General features: G+C 33.9%; 1 protein-coding gene across 5 annotated transcripts in view; it reads left to right on the top strand.

Moving 5' to 3' along the window:
- The window catches only part of Csmd3 (CUB and Sushi multiple domains 3), a 1035998-nt gene that overhangs the window by 437288 nt on the left and 585039 nt on the right, over window positions 1–13671 (top strand). For all 5 annotated transcript variants that reach the window (XM_040730388.1, XM_040730387.1, XM_040730386.1 and 2 more), the window contains one exon: window positions 3145–3269. In XM_040730388.1, coding sequence (XP_040586322.1) covers window positions 3145–3269 — 125 coding nt within the window. The remainder of the gene's footprint in view (window positions 1–3144; window positions 3270–13671) is intronic.

Genomic DNA, 13671 nt, shown 5'->3' with positions numbered 1-13671 from the left:
TTTGTACAGGGTGATAGGCACGGTTCTATTAGCATTCTTTACTTCCTGCCTTCAAGTTTGACCAGCACCATTTGTTGAAAACACTGTCTTTTTTCCAGTATGTATTTCTCAGTTCTATATAAAAATTTAGGTGTCCATTTGTGTGTGGAGTTATGTCTAAGTCTTAAATTTGATTGCATTTATCAATGTGTCTGTTTTAAGGCCAATATTTGAGGGTTTTTTACATTTTTATTTTGTGTGTGTGAGTGTGAGTGAGTAAGTGTGTGTGTGTGTGTTTATTACTATAGCTCTGTAGTACAAATGGCAATCAGGAATGTTGGAAACTCTAGCAGCTATTTTATCATTCAGGATTGTTTTAGCTATCTTGAGACTTTTTTGATTTTACTTTTCCATATGAAGTTGAGAAGAATACTATTAAGATATTTGAAGAATTGTGTTGGAATTTTGATGGGGATTGTATTGAACCTGTAGATTGCTTTTGGTCTGATAGCCATTTTTACTGTGTTGCTCCTACTGATACATGAATATGTGAGATCCTTCCATTTCTGGTATCTTCTTCATTTGCTTTCTTAAAATATTTGAAGATTTTATCATACAAGTCTTTCAGTTGCTCTGTTAGAGTTACACTAAGATATTTTATATTATTTGGGGCTCTTTTGAAAGGTGTTTATTCCCTGATTTCTTCATCAGACTGTTTATCATTTATATATGCACGGAGTACTGGTGTGATGTTGTTGACCTTATATCCAGCCAGTTTTCTGAGAGACTTTATCAGCTGTGGAGGTTCCCTGATGGAATCTTTTAGGGTCATTTATGTACATTATCATATTGTCTGCACATAGTGATACTTAAATCTTCCTTTCCAATTTGTATACTCATGATCTTCTGTTGTCAAATTTCTATGGCTAAATGTTTAACTAGTATATTGAATAGATAATGAGAGTAGCATACCATGTCTTGTTCCTAATTTCAGTGGAATTGCTTTGAATTTCTTCTCTCCATTTCATTTGCTATTGGTTATAGGGTTTCTGTAAATTTCCCATATTAAATGTAGTTATATCCCTTGTATTCCCAATCTCTTCATGGACTTTTATTATGAATGTTCATGGACTTGTTAAAGAATTTTTCTCATCTAATGAGATGATCATGTGGTTCATTTCTTTCACTTTGCTTATATAGTGTGTTACATTGACATATTTTCATATGTCAAACCATCCCTGCATCTCTGGAATGAAGATTACTTGATCATGGTGGCTCATTTTTTCATGTGTTCTTTGGATTCTGCCTGCATGTATTTTATTGAGTAACTTTGCATCTATGTTCATAAGGGAAAATGATCTTCAATTCTCTTTCTTTGTTGCCTCTTTATATGGTTTGGGTGTCCGCTTTACTGTGGTTTCATGCAATGAATTGGGTAATATTCCTTCTGTTTCTATCTCATGGAACAGGAGGATTGGTGTTAGCTCTTCCTTGCAAGTCTGTTAAAACTCTGTGCTTAAACCATCTGGCCTTGGGCTTCTCTGCTTGGGAAATGTCTTTTAGGATACTTTTTATTTCACCAGTGTTTATAGGTCCATTTAAATTGTTTATCTGATTGTGACTTAACTTTTCTAAGTGATACTTGCTGAGAAAATTATCTGTTTCTTTTAGATTCTCAAATTTTGTTGAGTACAGTTTTTTAAAGTATGTTCATTGACAATTTCTAAGTTTGAGACCTATAACCAAACTCTCTCCCACATATACACATACAAGTTTGCTGATGAGAGACAGAGCATTGCATTGCTTAGTCCAACCAATTTCTAAGCACATATCAGTTTTCCATAGATTCTGAATAAAATTTGTCATATTTACATTTTCAATTCATCCTTGTTGATTAGTTTCTTAGTATTCTGAGTAGTGTAGCAATAAATAGATGTGTAACTGTGTCTACAGTATGATATAAGTCATTTGAATACTCAATCAGATGGTTCATCTGGGTTATGTGGTAATTCTATTTTTAGTTTTTTGAGAAATTTCATACTGATTTTCATAATGGCTTTCATAATGTCTGATACTCTTGTTTATGCTACCATCTGCAGCAAATAGGGATTTCTCTTTTCCTGCATACTCACAAGCATTTGTTTTCTTGGTGGCAATCATTGTCCCTGAGGGAACTAGAATATGAGAGTAATCCAAATTTACATTTTTTGTTGACTAACGCTGTGGAAGTCTGACAAATGTGTATTTGTTATATGTGTTGGGTTTTTTTTGAAAATTATCTCTTCTTTTAATTCATCCATTTAGTGATTGGCATTTTATCAATTAATTGTAGTTCTTTATATGTTCTAGATAATATTCAATCCTTCCATGATTGAAGTTCAGAGGCAAATTTTGTTTTGTTTAATGGTGATCATTTTTTATTGTTATGTTACTGTGTGTAGATATTAGGAATAAATGTAGTGTCAAATTTCATTTCAGAAAACATACATTGCCCTTTGAAATATAAATATATTGAGAATATAAAAATTATCTGGCTCATTTTAGTTGAAAGAAAATAAAAATAAAAATTTCAATCCAATAAATATTGAATGGTGTATATTTTCTTGAAACAGAGACATGTTCTATATTCCAGACTGGTCTTAGACATGTAAGTCTCTTGCTACAATGTCTAGAATCTTGGGATTCCCGGCTTCTGTGACTATGCCTGGTGTCCAATGGAACAAATTTAACTTACCAATAAACATAGACAATATAAATTTCAGAAGTACAATTTTTAATATATTTTCAAACACAGGTAACTCTTCAGAGTCATTTATAAACACCTACACATGTCAGTTCTCCAAACAGAAGTACAATGGTTTGTAGAAGCCCAAGGTCTGGAATTCAGTTTAGGATGTCACATTTATAATCCATGTAGATTGATAAATTAATTAATAATGATTGAACTTGATGCTAATCTTAAATTTCTATAATTCTTGTCCCTGAACATATTTACTGAAAATTTGTGTTATTTTTACTTTTAGTAAGTCATATTTTCACATTTTTCATTACACATTTGTGCCTCGTGGTATATATTTAACCTATTGAATGGAGTCCGTAAATGTAGAGCTTATTCATCACATTCAGTATTTCTGAAGACATTTCTTAATCTTTGTGTAATTGTAGCCTTGGATCCACTGTGCAGTTCTCCTGTGACGAAGACTATGTCCTACAGGGTGCAAAAAGTATCACTTGTCAACGGATTGCTGAAGTGTTTGCAGCTTGGAGTGACCACAGGCCTGTATGCAAAGGTAAAAAAAAAGGCATTACAATCAAATCTTCTCTGAAGTTACTGTAATACTAATGTTTGTTTTACTAGGCCTACATTGAAGTGAAAATATTGATGTATATTCTTTAAGTAATGACTAACTTACTAAACCACTCTGTTTCTGGTATGAAGAATTTCCAACCTAACAATCATAATATTACAGCTGAATCAGAAAGCATGCTATATCAAGCATTAGAAATAGTCTTTGGTCTTCACAAATGTTTCATTACTTCTCTTGCACGACAATGAAATGTGTATTTGGTCAGCATAATTCCACCTTCTGTTGTAGAACTTGTCATTTTACCTGCCCATGGTAGTAGAGGTTAGGACTGAAAATGAAGTATATGCCTATTGAATTTAAACAAAACCAAATAATGATCACTTTCAATATGTTTATTACCAGATAACACATATTTTTCTCATTCTCTGTCTACATATGTGTGTATTTCTCCCTCCCTCCCTCCCTCCCTCCTGTGTGTGTGTGTGTGTGTGTGTGTGTGTTTGATATTTGTCCTTACTCCAATCCCAACAGATTTCTTCAAATAAAATATTTCCATAGAAATGGAAAGGAACCCTTTTCTACCTTTTCTGAGCTGTGATTGAAGTGAAGTTGATGGTATTACCAATTATTTGTTTGTAGTACTAATAGAGAGTAGATATGGACAGAGATATACATATTGATGATATAAATAACCTGACTTATGATGGCACTGTCTCAGGAGTAAATACTGTTTGAAGAAAATCCACTTTGAAGAAAAAGTGAAGTCTTAAATATCAAGAAAACAAAATGGACTTAGCCTAAAGAATTCATACTAGAACGCCTCATCTTTTTTAGACGTGAACTCAAGTGTATTAAAATGGTTAATTTACATTGGTTTTGGAAATCCAGTGAGCTTTTTATGATGTAAAACAATGCAAAATTATAAGCCCCACTTTTAACTCATGTATGAATACTCATATTCATCTTTAGACATTGAAACTAGTGTGCTGATATACTTAGACATACACATCACTGTTGGCAAGAATCAGGCCACTAGGATCAGGCATATTCATCAATAAGAAGGATTTGCAGTTCATACACAAAGAATGAAAAGCTACTTCTCGAACTCAAATGCCAGTCCCTGTGTTTTAAGAGAGCATCAAAAATAGCTATGATTTCATTGAAGACAAGGTCTGAATGTTGTTACACAATGTTTCCTCCTTTTTTAGCTTCTGTATTGTTGCGAGTCTTCCCACCTTCTGACTGCCTCTTTGCCATCTGGTCTACCCATTCCTTTTCCTCTTTTAAAATCCTAACTGCTAACGACGAAAAATTGTTCTTTCCACAGAACACCCCTCCTCCTTTGTCCCAGCTTCAACACCCACAACATTTCTTTAAAGAAAAATTCTTATAAAATTATACAATGCCCCTTCATTGTAATCTTTTTAAATTTTGAGACACAGTCTTGGTGTGTATCCCTGACTGGCCTGGAGCTTATTCTATCCATCACCATAGGCTCTCAATCATACAGTGTCATATAGTGACCCTCTGTCTATGTCTCCCTAATTCTTGGTTGTGGGTGTTTTAAGTATTCACCACCATGTAAACTTCATCTCTCTAAATTTAATGAATTTACTTTGGGCATTTCCGTTGTTTGTTCCTTGGCCTATGATTACTTTAAATGATGACATATCTGCACTTTTTTAGTGTTGTTAATTGTCAACACTCTTTAGTTCTCTCAAAGAGCCTTTTCACACTCCCCACTCGCAGGGAATTCTTCTCAGATATGCAAAGGAAGATGTCAGAGCAGGGAAGGGCATATGTACTAGGTACTGTAAAGAGAAAGGTATTTCAGGATTGGCTAGATATAGAAGGAGGGTACAGTAAGAAAGGATTAAATTATGTTCAAGTGTGTATGAATAGAACAATCTTGTGCTGTTAATAAATATGAAGGAACTGGAAATGGAGTGAAGTGGGAGGGAATCCACGGTTACTACAACATTGTGACAATTATTTTTAGCATTCACTATGTGCCAGGCATTATGTTAACAACTGCATCTACTTTGTCTCATTTACTTCTCCAAAAAAAATTGGTGGAGACATTGCCATCTCCATTTTAGAAATAAAAAGCATAAGGCAGAAAGAGATGTAGTCTTCCAAAACTTAAAGGACTGCAACACTTTTTTTAAAAAGTATGTTCATAAGATGGGGAAGAAATGCCAGATTTCAGAGCGTCAAAAAGGCACACACAAAGAAAAAAGTTAAAAAAAAAAGAAGTGATACACAATATACCCACTTGGCAATGGCAATATAGCCTGAGAAATTCACAGGTTCAATGAAAGATTTTGGTCCCACATAAATTTATTTCCTCTTAACATTTTTATTTTAAGATGATGTATAATGTAACTCTCTGATGCAATATTACTACAGTGAAGATGATGAAATTTAGGAGGAAGAATTAAATATAGCTAGATATGACAAAATATACAAGGATTTAGGAGGTGGAGGTTGGAGATCAGGAATTCAAAATAATTGTCAGCTAACTTGAAAGAATTAAGCCGGTGTAAGCCATGTGAGATACTGTATCAAAATAGCAATATCAGTTACTAAATATTTATATATAACTTTGTATTAATATTTCAAAATTACTACTCACTTGGGTCTAGTATTATAGATGCCAAACACATAGACATACTGGCTCTCATATATACATGCATCTCTGTCTCTCTCTCTCTCTCTCTCTCACTCATACACACACACACACACACACACACACACACACAAACACACAAACGCATCCACAGAATATTGTTTTAAAAATAAATATACACCAATAACACAAATAAAGCAAACTTTTTCCAGATTTGAATAATAAAACATGTTTAATACACTTTATGAAACAAATACTAGATAACACATCTCATGGGATTCTTTCTATCAGATTCCTGGACTGGTCTACTCTCAAGTATAAATTATAGGTCTAAAAATGTTATCATGGCTTGTGATTCAAAGCTTTCATGCATTCTAGTGCTTGCTAATTTCCTTATTTCTATTTTTCATAACAAAAATATGTTTAGAAATGTGATTTGCTAAAGAAAGGGAAATTAATGTTAATATAGGAACAAACTCACAAGTTTTAGCCAAAATATGGAATTTAAGATCTATATAAAATAAAACTGAGATAATAAAACTTATTTTTATTCAAGACTTTCCTATTTTCCAGACTAGATGAATCATGTTTGTGATTGAAGATTGTTCTAAGGCAGAAATAATGTTACATTTTCTATCGTTTTTCATAAATGTTACACTTCTCCACTGATTGCCATGTCCAGAGATGTTTTTGAATGTTAATGTTGTTTCTTTTACATTTTACCATTCATCTGGTATCAAGTGTATTTGTAGAAATAGTCATTCTACTGTTGTCAACTGGGATGTTTAAACACTACATATTCAAAAGTCATATATCATTACAGTTCCATCTAAATTTACATTATTTCTCTGGATCTTGACCATGTCTACACAGATTTATTTGCTGTTGCCCATGAGGTGCACATATATATGGCTTTTAAAACATACATTACTACTAGAAATCACTTGCTCTGGTTCTGGAAACAGTAATGAAGGGAACCTGCCGACATAGCAATGGAAGTTTTAAAATGACTACACACCGTGAGTCTCAGCAAAGAATAATTCATGTGTCTGAAGGGTGGTTGGGCAGAGTAAATATGCCTTGTTTCCAAACAGTGCTGTAAGTAGCAGTATCAGTGTACTGTGCCTTTGAGAAATCATTAGTATAGCTCTGTCCATATACTGCATAGCTGAGGAATAATGGAATTAGTCAATTTAAAGGGACATAATTTCACATTGAGAATGGCACATTATCAACTAATACAATTAAATTTAACAATTAATATTGTGATTATATTGAAAATCAAATAAGCATCATTTCTAGCTAGGTAGGTCCTGCCCTGCCCCAAAGAATCACACGGACACTATATTAATTAGGAAACTGTTGGACAGTAACTATGGCTTCTTATTGACTAGCTCTGTCTTAATTATTAACCCATTTTCTATTAATGTAAGTATTTCCATGTGGTCTTATATTAACTGGGAAACGCTGGACCTTCAACTCCTTTGCCTACTACATCTCAACTGCTAAGGGTTTAGGCAGAGAAGAGAGGAGAGCAATTTCCTGTTTGTTCATACTTATATTCTGATTCTACCCAGCTATTTCACTTCCTGCCTGTCTGTACAGACTTCCAGACCTCTATGGTTAGTTAGTGGCAGTTTCTGCTCAGTTACATCACTTCCTGGGATCACATGACGACTCCGCTCTGCCTACACTTCCCAGAATCCTCCTTGACTTTTTGTTCAACCTATCATCCTGCCTGGCCAATCAGTATTTTGTTCATCAACCAATAAGACAAACATATATGCAGAAAAACTTTCCCCATCCATACTCCTTTGAGATGTTTGTATGTTTAGCAAGTAAGAGTAGTGAGAAGACCATATAATTTTCTTCATTTGAAAACCCTTAAGAAATGTTGGAGATCAGCCCTCTGTCAGATATGGGGTTGGTGAATATCTTTTCCCATTCTGTTTTTGTCTTGTTGATGATGTCATTTGCCTTGTAGAAGCTTCTCAGTTCAGGAGGTCACATTTATTAATTGTCAGCCTCAGTGTCTGTGCTGCTGGTGTTATGTTCAGGAAGCAGTCTCCTGTACCAATTCGTTCAATGGTACCTCCACTTTCTCTTCTAAGAGGTTCAGTTTGGCTGGGTTGATGTTGAGGTCTTTGATCTACTTCGACTTAAGTTTCATGCATGGTGATAGATATGGATCTATTTGCTGTCTTTTACATGCCAGCATCCAGTTTTGCCAGCACAATTTGTTGAAGATGCTTTATTTTTAACAATAGCATTCTAAACAAATTATTTTGACATGTACAATTAGTATTTCAGTATTTATTGGGTGGCTCTAAGCAGCTCAGAGATTTTTTTGTTTTGTTTTGTTTTGTTGCACAATGTCAGGTACAACTTCTGAAAATAAGGAGGACTGGATAGAAAAGACAAAGGAAAACTAAAATCCCCTGTTCTTACATAAAAGCCACAAAACCCCTTCCTAATTATTGCAATCAATCCTTCCATAAATTATCTTTCTGTTAACCTGTTAATGTATTAATTTATTTCTATTCATTCAACACTTGGTGTGAGTAGTTATGGTAAGTTAAATGCTGCATATGATATAGCATATGAATTTGATATTAGGTTGCATTAATCCACAAATCCTATACACATATCCAGGATGTATGCAGTAGACTCTGTAAGAATGGCAGGTGAAATAATGTGCAATTTCAGGTGAGAAAGATGATTTTGACATTTGAAATAATCTTACATGTAGACTGGAAAAACATACTGTGAACATCATTCCAAATATGGAGAGTATACCATGATTAAAATCACCAAATCAATGGTAAATCTGGGGAATGAGATAGCAAAAGAGGAATGTTTGAGTTTTTTTTAATTTTCTAAATAGACAAAGAGTAAAAAGGAGAAAGCAAAATTATGTTATAGATCTTGTCCTTACAATTTTTCTGGACGCCCCCAGCACACAGTTGTTGAGAGAAGCCTTTTCCTTGCCAGCGGCTTGGTTTTCCCCGTTGCCAGTCGCCTGGGCTCTGCCGCATTGTCGTCCCCAAATAAGACACAAGACGCTGTATTAATTATGAAGCTGTTGGTTGGCCTTATTTGTTTCTTACTGGCTAGCTCTGACTTAAGTATTTATTCCATAATTGTTAATCTAAGTATTTCTCTTACCAGAGAAGTTTCCGGGCTTCTTATCCCTATGGTGGTTACATCTTTACTTTTTGTGTTTCTCCTAAGCAGAGTCCTCCTTGACTCCTAGTCCCACCTATCTTGGTTCCCTATTGGCCAACAGTGCTTTATTGACATATACACTGGACTTACGCATCACATGGTCTTGCTGTGGTCTACAATCTATTATTGTAGAGATGGCTAGTCTTTCTATTTCAGCTATAATATTGCTATATGTGGCTGCAAGATGAATTACAACAATTTATTACTTTATTTCTATGTTCAGAGAAACCATGTTTTTCTTCTATACTGCAAATCAAAAACAAAACGATCAATTATATAAATTATTTCAAGTCTCATTCAGGATCTTACATAATGAAATCTCTTTAAAATAATCGTATTCTAGCTGTTTAATAGTGTCCTATGATATAAGTATTATAATATATAAACATACCCATCCAACCTGAAATTCTGCACAGTTTTAATGGTTCTATGTGGCATCAATATTCCCGCTACTTGTTGCCAGTCTTCTGATGACCAGAATCCCCCAAGATTCACATCTAAGTTTATTTATGTAACTCTGAACAATTTTCCAACAACTTAATACTGAAGAGATTGCCCTTTCAGTTTACATTTATGGATGCTCTGTTCTTGAATGACAAATTCAAATATGCACATTCTTTCACATTTCACCTCCTCATACTGTAGCCTTCAAACATACAATGTGTATACTTTCTTAATCACACAGACATATGCACAGACACACAGAGAGACACAGACACAGACACATATTTTCCAAAATGCTTAGTGTTTGAATGAAACTGCTTTAGTCATCAATGTGGTCCATTTACCATTGTATCAGATTTAACAAAACAATGTACATGAAATATTACCACTTGTATACAATATGAAGACTATATGTAAAAGTTATATTATGAATAATGACTGAGAAACCTAAGAAATACAAGCCTCCTTATCCAATGTCTCTGATCATCTTTGGAGGTTTTAGATGTTACATGCTATGTCTCCTCTTAGATTTTGTTTATGTTTGTAATGCTTCTTCAACCATTGACTACTTCATACACACACACATACACACACACACACATATAATAGAGGCTAAGCAAGCAGTAAAAAATGAACTAAAGTTTATTTAAATATATGAAATAGTTTAAGAAGTTATAAATGTGCTCCTTGTAAGCATGAAGAGTTGACATGGCAGAATGTTTATTGTGATATATACTTAGAAAAATTTCGCCAAGAGCAATCCAGAACTGTCTGAAGTTTATCAACCAGAAAAACACATAGCGGGTGTTTTTCTGTATTTGTTATTCATGCTACCTTCATTTCTTGGAATTATTTTACAGATGAAATGATGCATAATCAGGATGATATTAACAACTAATAGAGTGACATATGGCGAAGAATATAGGCAGATGGTGTAGATACGAAAGTTTATCACACATTTGTGATTCTTAATGTATTTTGGCTTTCTAAAAGCAGTAGTTTGAAGGTTTGGCATATTTTTATTGACAAATATACTTTGTAATGCTCTATCAAAAGATTTGAGTAAGTGTTTTGGACATGATTTGATAGATATAAATTGTGTTGCATATGTGTGTGTGAATGTGTGTCTGTATAAGATACATAAGTAGATAATGTATAATTATCTGAGTAATAAAATACCTTGCATTTCAATCTTTCTCTTTATATAACTATTCTTAAATATATTCCACACATCTTGCTTTGCTCATTAATTTTTGGGAAATATATAAATTAGCAAGTAAATAGTTCTGTTTTGGTCTATGGACAAGTGTCTCTTATGATATGGTTAAAGATTGGACATAGGCTGCCATTTTGTCCTATTAACAGTGTCCTTTGCCTTATGGAAACTTCATAATTTCATCAAGTCCCATTTATTATTGTTGTTCTTAGTGCCTGTGCTATTAGTGTTCCGTTCAGGAAGTTGTCTCCTGTGCCAGTGTTTTCAAGCCTGGTTCCGACTTTCTCTTCTATCAGGTTCACTGTATCTGCATTTACATTGAGGTCTTTTATCCAATTGGACTTGAGTTTTGTGCATGGTGACAAATATGGATCAATTTTTATTTTTCTACAGGACGACATATAGCCAACATATAATTGGAATAGCAAATTTGTTGAAGATACTTTTTGTTTCAATAGTGTAATTTTGACCTCTTTGTCAAAAATTACATGTACACAAGTGTGGGGGTTTATATAGTTATCTTCTATTTGATTCCATTGCTTCTCATGCCTAGTTTTGTGCCAATACCATGTGGTTCTTATTACTATAGCTCTGTAGTTAATCTTACTATCAGGCATGGTAATAGCTCCATAAATTCTTTCATTATACAGGATTATTTTAGCAGTCCTGGGTTTTTGTTTTGTTTTTCCATAGGAAGTTATGTATTGTTCTTTCAAGGTGTGTAAAGTATTTCATTGGAATTTTAATGGGGAATATAATGAATATTTAGATTGCTTTTGGTAAGACTGCCAATTTTACTGTTAATCCATGAATATGGGAGATCTTTCCATTTGCTGATATATTCTTCAATTTCTTTCTTCAAGGACTTGACGTTCTTGTCATATAGGTCTTTCACTTGCTTGGTTAGTGTTACAATAAGATATATAATTTGAGGCTATTTTAAAGGGTGTTGATTTTCTGGTTTCTTCTCTGCCTGTTTATCATTTGTATATAGGAGGGCTGCTGATTTTCTTTGAGTTAATCTTGTATCCAGCCACTTGATTAAAGGTATTTACCAGCTGTAGGCATTTTTTAATGTTTATCAAATACAATTTTAAAGCTTGGCATTTTAAGTTTAATGGAGACAAAATAAAATATAGTAAAACCAGTAGGCACATTTATAGCTACTACAGCTTCAGAAAGTGGATTGAAACAACCCAGTACTGAAACATTCTGAAATGTAATATCTTTTAAATTATAGTTTTGAGATTATAGTGTAATTACTAAATGTCACCCTTCCTTTACCTCCCATAAACACTCCCAAAAAACTCAAATTCACACCCCCTTTCCAGTGATTTTATTACATGCGTTCATGTATATACATATATATTAATCTGAGAAGGAACTAAAAAGTCAGCAAACTATGTGTGGGAAATTTGCATTCTTATATTGAAATATCTTTTGTTTTTAGTGCATCTATGATATCATTCCAACTTCTATAATGGAGAATACTTTATTTCTCATGTTGCTGAGGGGATATGCTATTAGTTAGCAAGAACCAAGAAAGAATTAACGGCATTTCTATATTTTGGCCATATAAAAAGATGGAATAACTCAAGATATGAAATGAACCCCCCATTAATTAATGTTCCCATTAAAAAAAGTTACTTCAGAGGCCCTCATGTTTGGGACAATACACAGGTGAATTTGAACATAGTGTGTCTTCTAGGATGTATAGAGCTTTGTATATTTACATATACACATACAAGGGTAAATATTTAATAATGCAAAAGATTTGAATTTTAATGTAACAAACTGCTTTTTAATCTGCTATGGAATTCATCTATCATCTCTTGGACCTACTCCATGTGTTAAGAAATGGGACATGTTTGGGGCTAACATAATTACAGAGTCTTACAGTTTTTGTGAAAGTAAATATGTAGTGAGCATTCAGACAACATGCAAAGTCTGGTGTTTGGTAAACACAGTCACTGGTACTTGAATACATGAATGAATCTTTTGTTAACCACTCTACCAGGTACAATGCATGAACCACAGACTAGAATTGAAGAAATCATGCCCTTGGGTAATTTACAATCATATTGAAAATACACAGCATTCACAATGAAACAAAGGGAGAACATCTGTAGCACAAGAAAGGCATGATTACATTGTCAATATTTAAGATATAAAGACATTTCAAAACAAACAAAAACAGAATGGCTCTATTAACCTTCAAAAAGTAAAATTGATTGGCCATGAAATTAACACTTGCTTTTTTCTTTTTGTCACTACTATATATTCTCTTATTTTGAAAACAATTTCTTTTAGCAATGTTGATATTTATGGGCTAATTACTTCTAATTAAGAGGAGGTAAAGTATGTGTTTTCATCATCATGGAAACCAGAAGTGTGGATTGCAATTGGATTAATTAGTAAAAAGCAGTGACAGAATGGTGTAAATTACCACATATCATGGAAGAGGCTTCAAAGCAAACATACAACCACTGCCTAGAATTCAGGTAGTGTCATGCAACAGGATAGTCAGTGATTCAAGAAGAGATAGAAAGACAGACATAGAGATAAAGATATGGAAATATGTCAATGCAAAAGAACTAATTTTTTTCTTTTCTTTTTTTGAGACATGGTTTCTCTGTGTAGCTTTAGAGCCTGTCCTGGCATCCTGTCTGTAGACCAGGCTGGCCTCAAACTCACACAGATCTGCCTGCCTCTGCCTCCCATGTGCTGGGGTTAAGAGCATGTGCCACCACCTCCTAGCCTGAAAAGACTACATATTTTGGGTCACAGGATCCTCAAGGAAGAGAATGAGAGATGGAAGGATGGGTGAATTGCTTGCCAAAGGGCCTGCATGCTATTATCGTGTGAGTGTA

The sequence above is a fragment of the Mesocricetus auratus genome, unplaced genomic scaffold, assembly GCF_017639785.1.
Source record: "Mesocricetus auratus isolate SY011 unplaced genomic scaffold, BCM_Maur_2.0 Super-Scaffold_100023, whole genome shotgun sequence".
Lineage (NCBI taxonomy): Eukaryota > Metazoa > Chordata > Mammalia > Rodentia > Cricetidae > Mesocricetus > Mesocricetus auratus.
The sequence above is the reverse complement of the archived record's forward strand: the minus strand, read 5'-3'. Positions and strand labels throughout refer to the sequence as shown.